Below are 16800 nucleotides of genomic sequence, written 5' to 3'. Positions count from 1 at the left end.
AGGGATGTGGCTGCTGATGTGAGTGATGGTACGTACCTCAACCGTAAATACAAATACAGAGTGGATACAGTTCTGCCAGAGTTGTACAAGACACCCAGGGAGAAAGAAATCAGTGTCCCGCCTCCTCTACCAGAGAAGCGGTCATTTAGAGGGAAATCCACCAAACAGCAGAAATTAAGAATTCCATTCTGTCCTAGCCAGTTAGTGTGTTAGTCCCAGTTTCCTTAAACCATGAGCAAAGGACAGTACCATTCCTGTCAAAAAGGTTAAAACCCATTCAGTTAAAATCTGGCTTCTCAAAGCCTTTATAAAATCTAGATGTCCTCTTCTGTCGGTGCATAAGAAAATCCTAAAAACGCATCTGAGGCACTGGAGCTGCTGGCTGCTAAGTCAGGTGTGTGGGTGATTGAGTTTGAGACTGCTTCTTGGGTGAACTCCGGATCAAAGTGTCGCAGATCAGCTGGGCCAGCCTAAACCAAGGAGCAGAGAGGCACAGCATCATTTCACATGAGCAGACCTCAACCACTTGGTTGTGTTTGGACAGTCTAACACAGCAGCTCTTCCGAAGCAATCATTACCTCTGCATTTGTGGTTCTGAACCTGCACTTCAGCATCCCTCAGGGTCAACATGAGGCATTTGGAGAGGAACCTTTGACCTTGCAAGCTTAATTCCTTTTGTGCCACTATATAACAGATACCAACAAAAATATCCACTTACCACATTGGGGTTGAACGGAGGGGTAATCCTCTTGTGATACAGATCATCCCAGTTTATTGGGCTGAAGAATACATGATTCTTGATCTCAAGCTGCAGAGGAAGGGGAGGAGAGGGGATGAAAAAAGTCAGTATTCTGCCAACTTTCCTTTTCCAGAAACTGACAGTTGGTTTCGCATCAAGAGTCAAATTGTTGAAGCACAATTTGGAGCTACCACACATTCATGTAGAACCCACTTAGAAAATCCTCATTACATGAGCATCATGGTTTGATAATCCCCTAAAGAGAGAAAACTTCACACACTCGTGTCCTAACTTGCCACCATGACCCATGGCATTTCCCTTTGGTTCTGAACCAGGGCTCCATAGTATATTCCTGGCATTATTCACCCTGGAGCAAAACTGAGAGAGGCTTCAGTTCAGAGGAGCTGTACAAGCTAGGTGTGCTAGATCAGATCAGAACTTAATCAAAAGAAGCCCTGAAGGATTCCACGAAGTAACTGTGTCTAGAGACTAGATGACCTTTACCCAAGCCAACCCTGTTTCCCCCATTAGCTTCTTTTAGGACTATGGAGAAAGAGATCAACCTACTTGGAAAGCTTTTTCCAAGGCAGTGCTGTTATCACAAAAGAAAGGCTCAGAAGAGGAAGGTTTTCTATCTAGCCTTCCTCCCAGCCATAAGGGAAGCCACCTACAAAGTCTGTCTTGGCACCCAGCCTCCTCTTCTGGTCCTTGTGGAGAAGTCCCTGAAGGATGTCACAAGCTGCTATAGTCTTGCTTCCTTGGACCTGGAGTGGCTTGTGCAGAATGTTGTCATACATCTGAGACACATCCCGGCTGTAAAAAGGAGGCTAATTTGGAAGAGAGGAGAAGCAGCTAGGTAAAACATGAGCTACTGAAAGGGACCATGCATCGTAGGTTTAAACAAGTTCTGCAGTGAGTGGATGAGGGAGGCCTGCCAGATCTGTCTGAACTGAGTCCTTTAATACAGGATTCGGTCATCTGTGTCACGTACCATATGAACACCAGGCCAACCTCACATCACAGCTTTGGAAAATAAGTTATCCTCCACACAGAGTAAAACAGAGCTTCAAAACTCACCAGTCCAAACAGCATCTCATAGAGGACAGCTCCAAGGCACCACCAGTCTACTGTCCTGTCATATGGCTGCTTCTTTAGCACCTCAGGAGCCAAGTACTGGGAAGAGTCAGAAGGAAAATATTCAAATCAAATCATACAGGTGAGGCTCTGCCTCTGTAAATATGCAAACTTGGTTGCAGTTCAAGCTAAGCAAATGCACTAGGAAGCACACAGATGCAATTCCTACCATTTTTTTAGTTGACCCTCCACTTGCTGCAGAGCAGTGAGTTTGAAAGGCACCTGCCAACACTCCTGAAGTGTTTTTCTGGGCTGCTGAATAGTCTCTTTTTATAGGTGACTTGTACAAAGAATTGCCACCACAACTCAACCAGCAAACCTGTCCTGAAGTGACACATTACACTAAGTAGCCTGTATAGTTCCGAAAAAAAAAAAAAAAAAAACACACCTTTCAGGCCTAGTAAGTCTGCCCAAATCAGTGAAACCACCAATAAGCACAGCTCTGTGACCACATAGGGGAGCAACAGCCAAGAATTCAAGAATTTTGCTGCACAAAAAGCAGCACATAATGTGGTCTCATGTGTGAAACCAGGCTCTTCCATGTGCTATCAGGTTCCCAATCCAGGGCCAAAAAAACAAAACTAAGCTGAACCATTCCTATTTAGTTCATGTGGTACGCCTAAGTAAACAGGTCTCCGCTGTAAACTAAAGGCTACTGTTGGGAAATTCCTGCCTGCCTCTGTTGAACGCAAATACTCAAAGGTATTTTTGTTACAGACCCTTCTTCCAGGTGAAAAGACCAGCAGGACAGGCACATTACCTAGACTGAAGTGCTACTGAAATCCCCAGCTCAGTAAGGAGCAGGAAAACAAGCCTCTAGAGAGCCTAAATAGGAGGCTGGCTTTAGCCAAGTCTGGTTGAGTTGTACTAGGGAAAAGGCATTCCTGCCTCTCCACGCAGAATTCACCCCAACTAGGAGACATTCTCCACAGCCTGGTCCTCTCCTCCAAATGAGACATTTTGCAGCCCCTGCATACCACAAATCTTGGGGCCTTTGCAGGGCCAGGGCCAAACTGCACCCTTCATGTTCTGCGACCAGAGGGTATCGGAGCAGGTAAACAGCCTGCTCACAGGCTCGCAGCTGCCAGCGTCCGGGCTTCCAAGGTCAAGGTTGTCTCCACAGCCACCCGGAATGGCCCCAGTTTCACAAGAACAGCCATTTCCAAGATACCAGGACACCCTGTCCCTGACAGCACAGCAAATTGAAAGTAGTAGTGAGCTGTTACAGGTAAACCTGTCTCTCCTATGCAGGGAAGGCCTTATTTTAACTCTAGCTTCAGGCTGACAACCTYGTAAAGAGCCCCAAGATAGTCTCTAGCTCCCACAGTCCATATTTTCAGAGATGCTGAGCCCACTCAAGTCTTTGAGACCCAGGGCAACAGATCTCTGCAGGTCTTTTGGCTCCCAGGGCACAGTGAAACTCTCCAGCACATGCTGTACCTCAGGGGTGCCACAAAAAGTAGAAGTAGTCTCTTCTTGTTCCATTCCTTCTTTGCAGAGTCCAAAGTCCGTCAATACTACATGCCCCTAAAGAAAAGGAAGGGATTTCAGGCTGGCCCACTCTTTGTAGTGAGAAGACGACAGTATTTCCAAGTGTTGGCCATCACACTACAACCAGTGTGCATTATAGTGCCCCTTGTCCATCTGTTTCCCCTCCCTTACTTTCTGGGCATCCTGTAATGTTAGTACAGGAGCCTATAGAGTGAGCTAGATTTTTTTTAAAGTGTGTCTGCAGTTGTGTCGCTATGAAGACACCCAGAGTGCTCTGCTGTGCTTTGCCACCCCTTTATCCCAGAGCCAGTTCACACAGTGGCCACCTCTAGAGTGGCAGCAGAGACTTGCTTTTAACACCGCAGATTCCTGCCCACAGGTCAGGTCCCAGCTCTGGGCAGGAGCACGAACAGGGACCATGCATGCAGTTCTGCAGAGGGTGTGCTCACTTCATCTCAGAGCATCTGTGCAGAAGTGTAGTGGCAYACACAAAATCCATGCAGTGAAGTGAGCCAGAGCTTGGCTTGCAGTACTTTAGCCCTCTATTTGTGATCCCAATGCTTTTAAAGCCAAAAGGAAGGCAATATGACAAGTGAGTATACCTGGCAATCCAAGAGGATGTTCTCAGGTTTTAAGTCCCTGCAAGACAAAAATTACTATTTGAACAGATTTGGCTAGGTGTTTACAAAAGCCTGATCTGGAACAGCGTCAGCTGAGAAGAACAGGAGCTGACTGGACTTGACAATCCAACTCACTAACACCTTCCCAAAGTACAGATTCCCATCTCTGCTGGGAATCACCATATGCACATGATAAAATAGAAAGACAGCTCTCACAGGATCGGATGTTAGCCTGCATTTCCCTGCTTGTTCATGCATTAATTGTCATTAGGAGACAGAATTTCTGTGTCTTGAGCTAGATTTATGTTAGATCTTTTTCTCACAGAGATTTCACCAGCTGTTCCCTCCCCTTCCCAGGCTGCAAGTATTTATTGCCCAGCCAGTCCTGTACAGACAGCACCCTTCTTGCAGAGTAAAATGCCAGCTGAGCAGTATTTTGTCTGGGGCAGGAAATCCTTCAGCTGCTCTAGTCTTGCACTTGCATGGTTCCCACAAGAAGCCCTTCCCCTCCCCAGCAGGCACACACCCTGGCTGTGCAGGCTCCTGTGCCTGCTCTCCCCAGCACGAATGCATACCTTACCTGTAAATGATGTTTAAGGAATGCAGGTACCCAATTGCACTAGCAACTTCTGCAGCATAAAAGCGGGCCCGGGGTTCACGGAAACAGCGCTCTCTTTGCAAGTGGAAGAAGAGCTGCAGGCAAAAGAGAGAGGGTTGTATCATTTCTTTTCTAAAGCTGAAGGATATCTGGAGCAAGCCTGAAAGTCAGCTACCCAAATGAAAACTGATTTGCAGCAAGTTGCACACGAACAGCACCAAATAAGCCCAAACCAACTGGCCTTATTTAACAATCTAAAAGACTTTCTGAAATTGCTTCATGTGCATCTCTCTTGTATCACCATCTCACTTAAGAACACATTGACCAGAAGTAGTCATCTCCTGATCCAATTAAACTTTGAGGCTAGAGTGTAGCAAGCTGTAACCCACAGGCAAGTTATAGCTTTACCATAGCCATGAAGAGTGGTACACACACACAGAGCTGAACCTGCTAACATTCCCGATATGAATTACACTTTGACAAGACATCCATATTAACAATATCTCCTGACCATTTTCAGGTAGCCCAGAAAAATGGCAGCTGAAGCAAAAGGAGATTTAGAGGACAGAAAAAGAGGTTTAGCATGCTGCAATGGTGTCACCCAAACACTAAACTGGGATCCAGAGCTGGTCCACAAGTGAGTTTTGCCCAGAGCTCACCAATGTTCTAGAGGTACAGCATCTCCCAACAGTTTATAAAATGCCCTTAACACACACATTTCGCCCCCCCCCGTCTCATCTTGGGAAGCAGCTAGCACAGGTCAGTAAAAAAAAAAAAAAAAAAAAAAAAAAAAAAAAAAAAAAAAAAAAAAAATACTCACAGCACCGCCTGTCTGGGCAGAGCTGGGGCCAGTGCTTTCTGCTGACCAGATCTGGTAAGAGTTTGCCAGCACTAGGTTTGGCTGGCCACAGGCAAGGTCTCAGCCAGTTTCCCTAAGTTTTCCTCAGATGCAGGTTCACAGATAAGTGTTTGACCTCTGCAGGTTTCCCAGCTCCCTAGGAGGAGCTGAAGTTATAAAGCAAGTCCAACAGAACCAGAAGTCAGTGGATTATTTTTCTCTCTGGCGAGGCTGCATAATACAACACATGGTTGTGTGGGCACCCAAGCTCACTCTGAAGAGATGCTGGAGAGGCAGCATATCCCTGCTAGCATGTTTCCCCCAGGAAAACCTTCTCCCCACAAAGCTCAGACTGAGGTGAGACACCTCATCAGGGCACTGGGCTGCACAGTGAGGACAGCGCCTGGTGGATGGGTGCTCAAGGCTGTGACAGACAGCATTGCAGGGTCATTTCTGAAATGCTTCACGCTGTTCCAGTCTTCACTCTACCCCAACATTTCCAGCAAGACCTCATTTGACTGACAAGTGAGATGCATGCCAGCCACTCCTAGCTGGTCCTTTTCAGAAGTTAAAGCAACATTACACTTCAGCATCATTATCGTCTGAAAGGAAATAGGTTTAGACAATTAAGCAGCAGGTCTGGGAAAGACTAAGTAGATTAGTTAAAGACAAAGGCTGTATATGCACTCACCTCACCCCCATTTACATAGTCCAGCACAAAATAAAGTTTCTCTGAGGTCTGAAAGGAGTAATGGAGTCCCACAAGAAAGGGGTGCTTGACATTTTTCAGGAGCACGTTGCGTTCTGCCATGATGTGGTTTTGCTATCAAAAACCAGGCAAAGCATTAGTTTCAAGCCAGGGTCCAGCCAAAGGTGCAGTAGGGACTCACTGCTATTTTGAACAAGGAGAAGCTGGGAGCCCAAAGTGGTCACCTCCAGCCCCAGAAAGGGAAGCTTTTTGCCCTCAGTTCTTCTTTACATTCCCATGCCACAGAGAAGTCCACATTTAACATGTGAGCAGTCTACAGGAATATTCACTCAACCACAAGGTACTTCAACTACATTATTGTGATTGCTCATTTTTTTGTGGAAGTAGCCACATATTTGTGGAAGCAGCCAAGGGAAGAAGAAGAAGAAGAAGAAAAAAAAACAACAGCAGCTATACTGCAAAGTGGTAGAGGCTTGGCCCTATGCAGAGCACAGCCAGGGTAGGCTCAGTCCTCCCTCTAAGAAGCACTGGCTTCACTGTCGTAGGCCACATTACTTTCATTGGCAAGCTCTATTCCTCTCTTGTTGGTATGCTGTACCTGTTGGGAACTATTAATATAAACTCCTACTTAAGCCCACTGAAAGGCTAAAGGTATGAAAGCCTCCTCCCAACCCTCTGAGGAGTTAAATGAGTTCTCTTGTAGACATACCTCCTTTTTCTTTAGGATGGTTTTCTTCTGCAAGACTTTCACAGCATAAAAAGTCCCATCACACTTGCGTTTGGCCAGGAGAACCTGCAACAGGAAGTTATGGTCATAGGTTTGAGTCTCTTGCCCTCTGCCTCTTGGTTAGTGTTTCCTCACTAGCTCAGCACTCATGTGAGTGATTATACTCAGAGCACTGCTTCAGAGGGTCAGATACAAAATTTTAAGAGCCCAGGCTTCAGCCTGCTGACTCCCCCTAATTCAATGCTTTCCCATTGGGAGAGAAAGGCACAAGACATCTTCAAATACGCATTACCCACACAACAGCAAGTGGGTTTGGAGCACTGGGGGAGGGTCCCTCTTAAAGCAGGTCTTTGTCACCTCACCAGGCACAGATTTGTCTAGGGATCTTTCACTAGTTGAATAAGCTCAAGGTTTATTTTGCCAAGCACTGCTCCTCACCACCATAAAACACTGCACATAAGACACTTCTCACTTTCTGAAAAGTGACACCTCAGGACATCTCAAAGAAAGAATGGACGATGAAAAACCTCTGTCTCGGGTCTCATCTATTCTCAGCTCCACTCCCAACATGGCCAAACTCCTCAGGAGATGTGCAAGTGAAGGACACAGCTAAAATCTCCAGCAAAGCAATCGCTTTCCAAGCTGCCTGCAGAGAACTACAGCCCACCCATACAAACCCACTTACTCTTCCAAAGCTTCCTTTGCCAATAACTTTCAGGAAATCGAAGTCTGTTGGCTTGGCACTGTTGGACAAGAATACAGCAAGTTAGTGCCTCCAGGAGAGAAACATCTAACAGCAACACTACTGTCAGAGCAATGTTCCTTCTCGGAAATACAAGCACTTGTGAAAGGATTAAGGGGCACTGGATGGGTCACCCTCACTCCTCAAGGCACTGTCAGAAAGCAGGCAATTCACACTGCGAATGTCAATGCACTAAGCAAAGGATGAGGGATCTCTCAGCAGCCCACCTTCTGAGCACAACAGCAGGTAAAAGCAACTGTCAGGACCAAGTGGCACCTTTAAAGGGGACAGAGTTCATCCCTATTTCTAGGGAGAAAAGTAGCCAGGGAGCCAGCATTGATGAAAAAGATCTTCCCCTATTTTCCCTCAAAAGGGAGATGGGACAAGGGCTGCAGAGAACATGTACGGGAGAGAATGGTTATGATAACAGGGACTAGCTGTAGCTGAGTGCCTTGAAGGAAGGTGCACTGGAGATACACGTGGTGTCAAAGGCTGGACAATGTAATTGCATGGGTGGCATCTGCAAAAGACCTAACAAGACAGAGGGGCTGACTGGTTTCCCCACCAGGTCTCCTTACCGCAAGCTCCACACCCTACCTGGCTGTTGCAGGAAGCTTACTTTGGGTTAGCAGAAGGTCCAAGGTTGATATTGTCACTTGGTGTTGGAGGCTAGAGAGGATGACAATAACATTAGTTTCAAGGAGTATGCTACAGGTTGTGCATTCCCTCCCTCAGTACAGCTCCCCTAGCACAGAGCCTTTGAGGAACATTGGTCAGTGAGAGACACATGGGATGCTTTGCTAAGCTTTAAGGGATAAGGAAAGGGAGAACAAGCTATGTCCTAAAGCAATACCATCCCCAATCTGGAGGCTCTACTAAGCCAAAATCTGTGATGAAGTTCTCATCCCATGCTTGCAGAAAGGGACAGAAGGACCTAGTCAGAGACTGCTTAGGAAACTGCTTGGCTCCTGGCTTGATGCACTCAAGAACTGCTGTTCTGGTACAGCAAGAGAGGCACTGCATGACTCAGCTTGCCCATGGTAGACCTAAGACAACAGGGTGCTCCCCTCTATCCACACTAGCTGAGAAGCCCCTGAGCACAGCTCAGACAGTGGAGCACTCCTGCGGCAGGACATCAGCACCCTGCCCAAACCCTGCCACCCCAGCATGGGAAGGAGCAGTCCTCTGTGCACTGTGGAGTGATGGCCTGTTGAACCCCTGAACTGCCCAGTCTGGAGCCTTGGAAGTGATCCGCACATCCGGTGCCACCGAGGTACAGCCTCCAGCCTCTATCTTCCCACACATGTATGTGCACACATGGTTTTCCTTCCCCTCCTCATTCCTGTTCCCCAGGAATCTTCCCCTCCCTGCACTCTGGGGGCAATAATCCTTGTCTAAAAGACTGTTTTGGGCCTCTTTCTCCTTTTTCTCCAGCTAGCATCACCCACAGACCACAGGGACAAGAGAGCAGTAGACCTTCCCCAGCCGAAGCCACCAAGCACCCCAGGAGGGACTTTTTTGCTCTACACCATAAGCTAACGATTCCCCACCAGAAGAATGCAGCCCAGTACATGGGATGGGGCACTTGCCACATCCCCAAGCCTCTCAGCCGTGGAAGGCACAGAAGAAGCCAGCCCCACAGGGTTTCCTTGCCCAGCTGTGCAGTAACAGGCTGGGGGGGAGCCAGTCTCAGGGCAGTGCAAAATTCCCCTTCAAATTGAAGGTATACAGGACAGCACCACATCCCCAAAACTCAGCTGGGATCAATCAGGGCAGCAGCACATGGCCAGTGACCTCCCAGCCCTGCCAAGGCAAGGCTCAGCTCTCTGCAACTGGGCGGTCAGGTACAACTAGAAGAGGAATGCCTAAGCCTGGGCCCAGGAGCTAAATACAGGCTGTCCTCCTTGCCTTCTCCTACAGACACCAGCCCCTCTCATCATCTGGTGATGGTGTTCCCAGGTCAGAGCCATTGTCTCACCTGGGGACTAATGTCTGGGCTTCTGGATCGGTCCATTAAAAAGGCAACTCGTTCAGCACTTGGGAAGAGAAGAGCAAATGAAAATAAATAAATACAAAACCACCACCCAAACCAAATTCAAGAAATAGCTTCACACCCTAAACCTGCAAGCCTGTCAGGGACAGCGCAGGTCTCAACACACGCTCGCTCTCCCTCATGGGGGGCATCAGCCAAGCTCCCCACCAAAGGCCAGCTGCCGGTGTGACTTTGGGATGGAGCGGGGCCCTGTCCCGTCCTCCAGAGCAGCGCTGCCCTCAGTGAGGTGCATTGGGGTGGGCAGGGGACAGCAGGTACACGTGGTGCAGGCCAACAGAAGAGGGGGAAAAGGTTCAAATCACTCGTGCACYCAGGAATGAGCACAAGCTTCCTAAACACTCTTTGATCAGCCTTTCATTCGCAAGGGCAGCAGCTGGCAGGGGAGCCAACGTGGAGACAGTCCCAGTCCCAGCAACGACATGGTTGCAGGGCTGGACGGGGTTGCAGTCCTCTCCACCACGGCCGGACACAGCTCCCCGGCTCGCAGCAGTGGCCCAGGTGCCCACCCCAACCTGGGAGCAGGGCTCAGTCCCGGCAGGCACCACGCAGGGACGCCACGCGGTGGGTGCCCCCTCCCGCCGAGGCCTTGCGCACGAGGCAGGCGAGTCCGGCTGCTCCACGCCGCCCGGGGCTGCCGCTGGTTGGGGCCATTTCCCCAGGCCAGCGCAGACTGGGACGCGCTGCACAGGGCCGTTTTGGACCGTTCGTGTCGGCAGGGAAGGGTCTGCAGCAGCCGGGGCAGGCTCAGGAAGCAGATGCATTAAACAACCTCTCCTCCACCCGAGGCAGCCGTTGCAGGGGGTAGAGAAATCGGATGCTTAAGTCCAGCAACGTTTTTTGGCTCAGGCCTGCCCTGCTCAAGTGACAGCACCGCTGGGGAGGGACGGGTCCTGCAACCCCAGAGATCCCCCTTTTCTTCAAGGCCTCTCACTCACCCCTTGCAAAAGCCAAGATTAAAGCCATGGCAGAAGAAAAAGCCACTCCGGTCCCTCCTCCCCTGCCCTAGAGAGCTTTCCCCATTCCCCCTCGGCCCCTCCAAGCTCCCAGACCCCACAGGGCAGCTCCGGAGACCGCGGCTCGCACCCCAGCCCTCCGCCGTCCCCGGCTGTCACACCGGGCTCCCCCGCACCTCACCTCCGCGCGATCCCCCGCTTGTCCCCCGGGCACCGCCGGGCACGGAGCCCTCCCCGCGGCCCCCTCCTCCGCGGCAGGGCCGAGCATGGTCGCGATGCTCGGCAGCAGCGCGCTGGCGGCCGTCCCGTCCCCGGGGCCCTGCCCACATCTGGCCCGTGCCAGCCAGCTCTATTCACCGCACGGTGCCGGAGCAGGGGTTATCAGGCCGCGCTTTTAAAGGGCTCGGATCCCGCTCGGAGGCTCTCGTACTCACTATGAGCAGAGCCTGGAGCCGGAGGCCTTGATGGTTTGTCCTATCCTCTCGCGGCCGTGCTTTATAAGTTCTGCAAGAAARGTTGGGAAACCCTAAGCCGATGCGCTGGCGGCATGATCACAAGCGCACAGAGGCACGTTTGTTCTTCGCTGACCTTGCTCTTCTCTCCACAGCCACCCTCCTCCCCCCTTCCACCCACATACCAAAATAACCAGGAAATTATAGGAACCAGGACACCCTCCCACCCCCACCAGGAGCCCGCAATGGCTCGTAGGACAGGGATAAGCGCCACCAAACGGACACCCTCTCCCAGGGCAGGCAGATGGACTTGGTCAAAAACACCCCCTCAAGCCTGCCTGAGCTACACCCCTGGGTACCCAGGAGGGAGAAGGAGAGCGCTCACAAGGAAGATGTTGTGCTGGGATACGTCACACTTGGCACATCCACTGCCCCTTTCATTCGGGGCTCTCTGAGCAATTAGGGACATGAATGAAACCTTTCAGGGCCCTGCAGGAGGTAGGCCAGCACGCACGCACACACACACRCACACACGGCAGCAAATAAGTGACTTGCCCAAGGACACGCAGCAGTGCCAGAGCCGGGATTCCCACCAAGGAGCATCCCTGTGCTCGGCTGCACAGGCTGAGGAAAGCAGGCAGTTGCCACCACCCATCTTCACCCCCTCACTTTACAGAGGGGCAAAACCCTGAGTCTGCCTCCCTGCTGCATAGGCAGAGCAGGAGAAAAGCCTCAGTTCAGGTTGCATTTTGACGAGTCCCTCGTTTTGTTTAGTGGTAGGTAATGAAAGCGTTTGAAGACTCATTTTTCACCCTCTAGTTCAGCCCTKGTTTGGCTAGTGAAGGGAGAGAACCAAAACATTCACAGAATCATACACATTTTCAATTTAGTTTTAAAAAGTGCTTTTGTGGACATGAGCAAGATGTCATATTGGACAGAACTTGGCAGCACTGGTTGCCAGAGCCCATCTTCCCAGGCAAGGAGTCTGCTGGAGAACAAGTTTTGAGGTAAAGGCAAGCCTGTGACCATTTGCAGAGCACATCGCCTACTGGTCTGAACTGGGGCTGGTGTGCAGCGGGTAGATGGACTAAGCATGCTCCAGAGAGCTGCTAGCTCAGGTGCAGCCTGCGGTGCCGAAACCTGGGTGCAGATCTGACAAGGAGCAAAACCAGGCAGCAGCTTTAGAGTTTGACTGGACTGGGAGGGGAAAAGCAGGAATCTAAAGAAAAAACCCACAAACCATTCAGTGAGTTTACAACTCCAGGGAAGTCACCAAGACACCAGCCTTGTCTGATGCCTTGCCCTGCAGCAGGGCAAGAACTTGTCCCAGCAGGCACCCACCAGCAGGGACAGCACAAAGGCAGCTTCTAACACCAAGATAAATCAATGCCCTTCCTCCTCCCACTTGGTATAGTCCTTATTTCCCCAACAGTCTGTTTCACTGRATTACCAAGGTCTACTGAAGGTCACCCAGTGCCTGCCTAGGGGCTGTGCCTGTCCCGCAGGCTCCTGGAGAGACAGGCCGAGRGACATCAGCTCTGTTGTCTCCAAGCAGGCAACACTAACTCAGAGCAGAGCGACGGGAAGGAGGCCAGGACAGGGGATGACCAAGTGCACACACATACACTTGTGGAACAAGCACCAAGCTGCAAACAGCAGCATTTGACAGAGGGCTATGGAGGAGGGGGTCTCTTCCCCCTGCCCAAGAGCCCCTCACCAGAGCAACCCAACCAAGCCCAAGCAGTTTGACCACTTCACTGCTGCTCTGCGCACACAGCTCCATCAGCTGCTGCAGCCTGTCCTCCAGATTTGGACCCCCACAAGCCTGTATCTTGTCCCAGATTCAACTTGCTGCCATAGGCACTGTGTGACCCCAGACTTGGGCAAGGGGAGGAAAATGACTCCCTTCAGTCGTACATGGACATTTCGGGGCTTGGGTCTCTCAGAGAGCAGGTGAGCAAGCTATGGGAACCCGTCCATCTAGCTTGGGGGTATGTGCTGGCAGTGCAGGATTCAGGACTAGCTCGCAGCTTGCTTTGCGGAGTTGGGCAAACACTGCAGTGCCTGGTTTGGCAAAGTCCTGCCCCAAAGTCCAAAGTTTGCCCCATCCTGCAGCGAGGCTGAAGCAGCACGGCTGAACACAGGCTGCGTAGACCTTATGGGGCCATGGCGCCTGTGGCTCATTCATGCTTCCCTCCACTAGCCCCATCCTGCTCTGCTGCTGCTTTGCTGTAAGTGAAGCTACTCAACAAGTCCCTGCTGACCAAGGGCAGCTTTTGCAACAAAGATAATTCATTAAATGTACCTACTCTGAGGCAGGAGTCTCTTTCTGCACTGAAGTCCCACGCACATTTTTGTGATATGCATAACCCAATCCTGGGCCATATACTAGAGTGACTAAGAGCCACCTTCCCCAGCCTGAGCACACCTGCAAAGGCAGGGTAGTTTCTGACTGCTCAGGAGATTTAAACCAAACAGGCTTTTTCTTATTGCTAGCAAATCCTGCTGCCCTTAAAGCATGAAGATTTTCTGAGTGCACAAGCACAGAACAACAGAATCAGAAATAGGTCATGAAAATACACTGGAATATTTGGTTATAGATGCCCAGCTGCATCCCTCACCGCTCCTGCTGGGGCAGCGGGGATGCTCCAGGCATGGCCAGGGCCACAGACAGCAACAGCAAACAAGTCCAAGTTCCATGACACGATGTGACACTCCAGGAACACAGACTGCTGCACACACACACACCCCCATACACACACAAACATTTCTCAGAGACCTCTACACCCCATGCACAGGCCAGAGGTGCCCCTAAGGCAGCAGGCACCAGCTCGCACAACACAAGGCTGCTACTTACAAGTTGGAGCAGTTACTGTAGCTGGATCCCCCCCTGCAAAAAAGGTCCCTCAGTAACATACGTTTTCTTCGCAGCACAGCGCCAGCAGCTCCCTCTTCCTTCAACGGTTCTGCTGGCGATGACCCACATTCCCATGCTAGCCCAGCATTATTTGCTACAAATGCATTACTAAAGCGATGCGTACCTTGCACAGAGAGGCAACCTCAGACTCGTCATGTGCAAGCTGCCTCCCACCCTCCTCCCTGATGTCACYGCTCTCGGCATCGCTTCCTACCTAACCTAGATTGCAAACCCCTCCGAGCAAGTGCCTGGTCCGCTCCCTCTCCAGGGGATGCTAGCTGCCAGCGTGGAAAGGCAGCAGGGCCTGGCAGGCTGCCATTGGGACAGCAGTCAACATTTTGAAAGAAGCACAGGGTTTAGAGGGGCAGGGTTGAGAGACAGGCACCTGGAGTAGCCCACAGCTTTCATCCAACCCAGGGCTGCATGAAACCTAAGAGGGGGATGCCCCAGTTTCAGCTCAGAGAAGGAGCGCAAAGGGAGGACAAGGGAAGGAGGACATCAAACACATGCTTTTACTGGCCAGAGAAGACTCAGGCTTACCCCTGCCACAAGTCTGGGAGACTGCAACCTCTTGAAAACCCACACTGAGCTCCACTTTCACCTCCTCAGATGTCTCCTCAGTCTACAGGGTCCCATTGAGCTAGCCCAGAAAAAGGTCAGGAAAGATTTCAAGGATTTCTTCACTTGTAGAAACATGCTTAGCTGTCCCCTGCAGAGCTTCTGGCTTGCCCAGTTTTGGCTTGAGGATTCTTTCCCTCCACCCAAGGGAGGCTGCAAACCAGAGAGGGAACCCTGGCTGGGCAGCCCTATCTCTGAGCAAACGGGAGCTAACAGRCAAGCAGCCCCCTAGATTTTAGGGAAAAAGCTACTTGCAAATCTGGAAACACAGCAGGTGGCTAAAGCTTGCAACATTTTGAATAAATAAACAAAATAAATAAATCTCATGAAAATAGAGAACAAAGCATCAAACACACCTGGGAGCACATCTACTAGCAAAGGCTGTGTCCGGAAGCACGGGAAGCAATCCATAGCTGGTGGATGTGGAGGTACCTCATCCCCCACACTTCCCATCCTTGCTGTGGCCCACCTTGCGGCCAACCACCCTTCCAGCCTAGAAGCCCAACATTGTTTCCTAAAACCCAGGGAGAAACAGTTTTGTTGCCTGCAACAGTTCATTTAGCCCACAAAGATTAACACTCCCACCTTCTTCAGGTGACCACACTACTCCTGCTCTGCAACCTTTTAAAGAGAACCTGAAAAGCTGATCAGCTGGTAAAATGAAAAGGCATCTGCTAGATATACCCAAGCACCCAAAATTTAGGTGGGGTGTGGTAATTTTGAATGAGGAAGGAGGGGTGCAGGTGGTGGTAAGAGCCAATTAAATCCTGGCAGGCACCTCAGGTGGAATTAGAACAATTTCATACACATTCTAATGATCTGTAAATTTGTCTGCTGTCACGTGGTTTGGGGGAAGGTTAAAACTGTCATCTGGTTCAGGTCAAACTTGGAGGAAGCTGCTCCTTCCAGCATCCGCCACTGACCTTACAGCAAACAGGGAAGACTGCAGACTAGGGTGGCCAGTTTGGCACTTTGCTTGAGTATTAAATGCAAACATAAACACCTGGGCAGGGGAAAACCTGGTGCTGGAGGCATGCTGTTAGGAAAAGGAAACATTAGAAAAGGGATGGTGTCTTGTCTCTCTCTTCATAAAAACAAAACTCTTTTTGCTTGCATTGTCATTTCCTATAAAATCTCCTTCACATGGCTACAGCAGGAGAAATGCCAGCCTACGATGACGGGAGCGGGGGTTGCCTTGTTTTTGAGCAGAGCAAGTGATGTGGTGAAGAAGCAATAAGGGCTGTGCAGCCACTGCAGCAGTCCAGGTAGCCTTTGCTACTGGGGGCTAAGGGGCTGGTTGTCACCAGACGTGCCTCTTGCTCCAAACCTCACCTACCAGGAGCAAAACGTTTGAAAAGAAAGCAGCCTTTACAGTTACAGCTACGGAGACAAGTCTTCTAGATGTCTGTAACTGATACGGTCTTGAGTTTGAAAGGAGCCTGATAAAAAGCCCAATGTTAATTTAGGTGACAATGTCTTTCAGTTTTTAGTGCTCATCACCATGTGTGACACGAATGGGGAAGCATCATGTTGCTTGAAATATTGTTGTCACTTGGTCAAAGCCTGAAATTTTTGCTCAGCCAGCATCCTAAAGCTATTAGCATTATCAGATTGTAATATCTTCTATTATGTTTTTAATATAGGAATCTTTTTCTCCATTTTTGCCTTTATTTGAATTGGAATGGTCAGGTTTTGGAATACTTTCTGGCTTTCAGCAGCTAACTTCCATTTCCAAATCAATATCTTCTGCTTTTGTTTCTTTCAATGAAAACCTCAGTATTGTTGACAAAATCTATTTGATTTTGTGTTTTCCACAAGATATCTTTAATTAAAAGACTGTTTTCTATCCAATGAAGAGAAAGTAGAAGGCTTCTGGAAGGAAAAGTTTTTACCAGCTAGAATATATAAAATAAGTAAGCTAAAGCGTGGTCAGTGATGATGACATCTAATGATGGAAAAAGTGATGATTAGGCTGTGTCTGGGCTCCTTATGTCTGCAAGAGAAATACCCTGTCCAAAGTCAAAAGTGGGGGCCAGGGACCAAGCATCAAGCCAGATAAGCCCATCTGGAAGCTGTGCAGCAGGGGACATCAGGGACTTCCCATTGCCACCGTGGGTTCCAACCGGGACAGGCTCAGAGGCTGCCAAACATAACACGATGGCCTGCTCCCTCCTCCTCCTCCTCCTCCTCCTCCTCCCTGCCCTCGCAG

General features: G+C 50.0%; 1 protein-coding gene across 1 annotated transcript; it reads right to left on the bottom strand.

Annotated features, from left to right (window-relative positions):
• Window positions 1–314: 314 nt before the first annotated feature.
• On the bottom strand, window positions 315–15149 carry SGK2 (SGK2, serine/threonine kinase 2). The gene is made up of 14 exons (XM_026076812.1): window positions 14948–15149; window positions 11039–11108; window positions 9577–9634; window positions 8218–8267; window positions 7542–7599; window positions 6839–6922; window positions 6112–6243; window positions 4565–4677; window positions 3967–4003; window positions 3314–3400; window positions 1817–1912; window positions 1411–1566; window positions 719–808; window positions 315–470 (listed from the first exon to the last, which is right to left on the bottom strand). Exons 1-14 carry the CDS (start codon window positions 15147–15149, stop codon window positions 315–317), a joined length of 1389 nt encoding a protein of 462 aa, XP_025932597.1.
• Window positions 15150–16800: the final 1651 nt, after the last annotated feature.

The sequence above is a fragment of the Apteryx rowi genome, unplaced genomic scaffold (assembly GCF_003343035.1).
Source record: "Apteryx rowi isolate R43461 unplaced genomic scaffold, aptRow1 scaffold_44, whole genome shotgun sequence".
NCBI classification, from domain to species: domain Eukaryota; kingdom Metazoa; phylum Chordata; class Aves; order Apterygiformes; family Apterygidae; genus Apteryx; species Apteryx rowi.
This window is presented reverse-complemented; position numbering and strand designations above follow the sequence as displayed.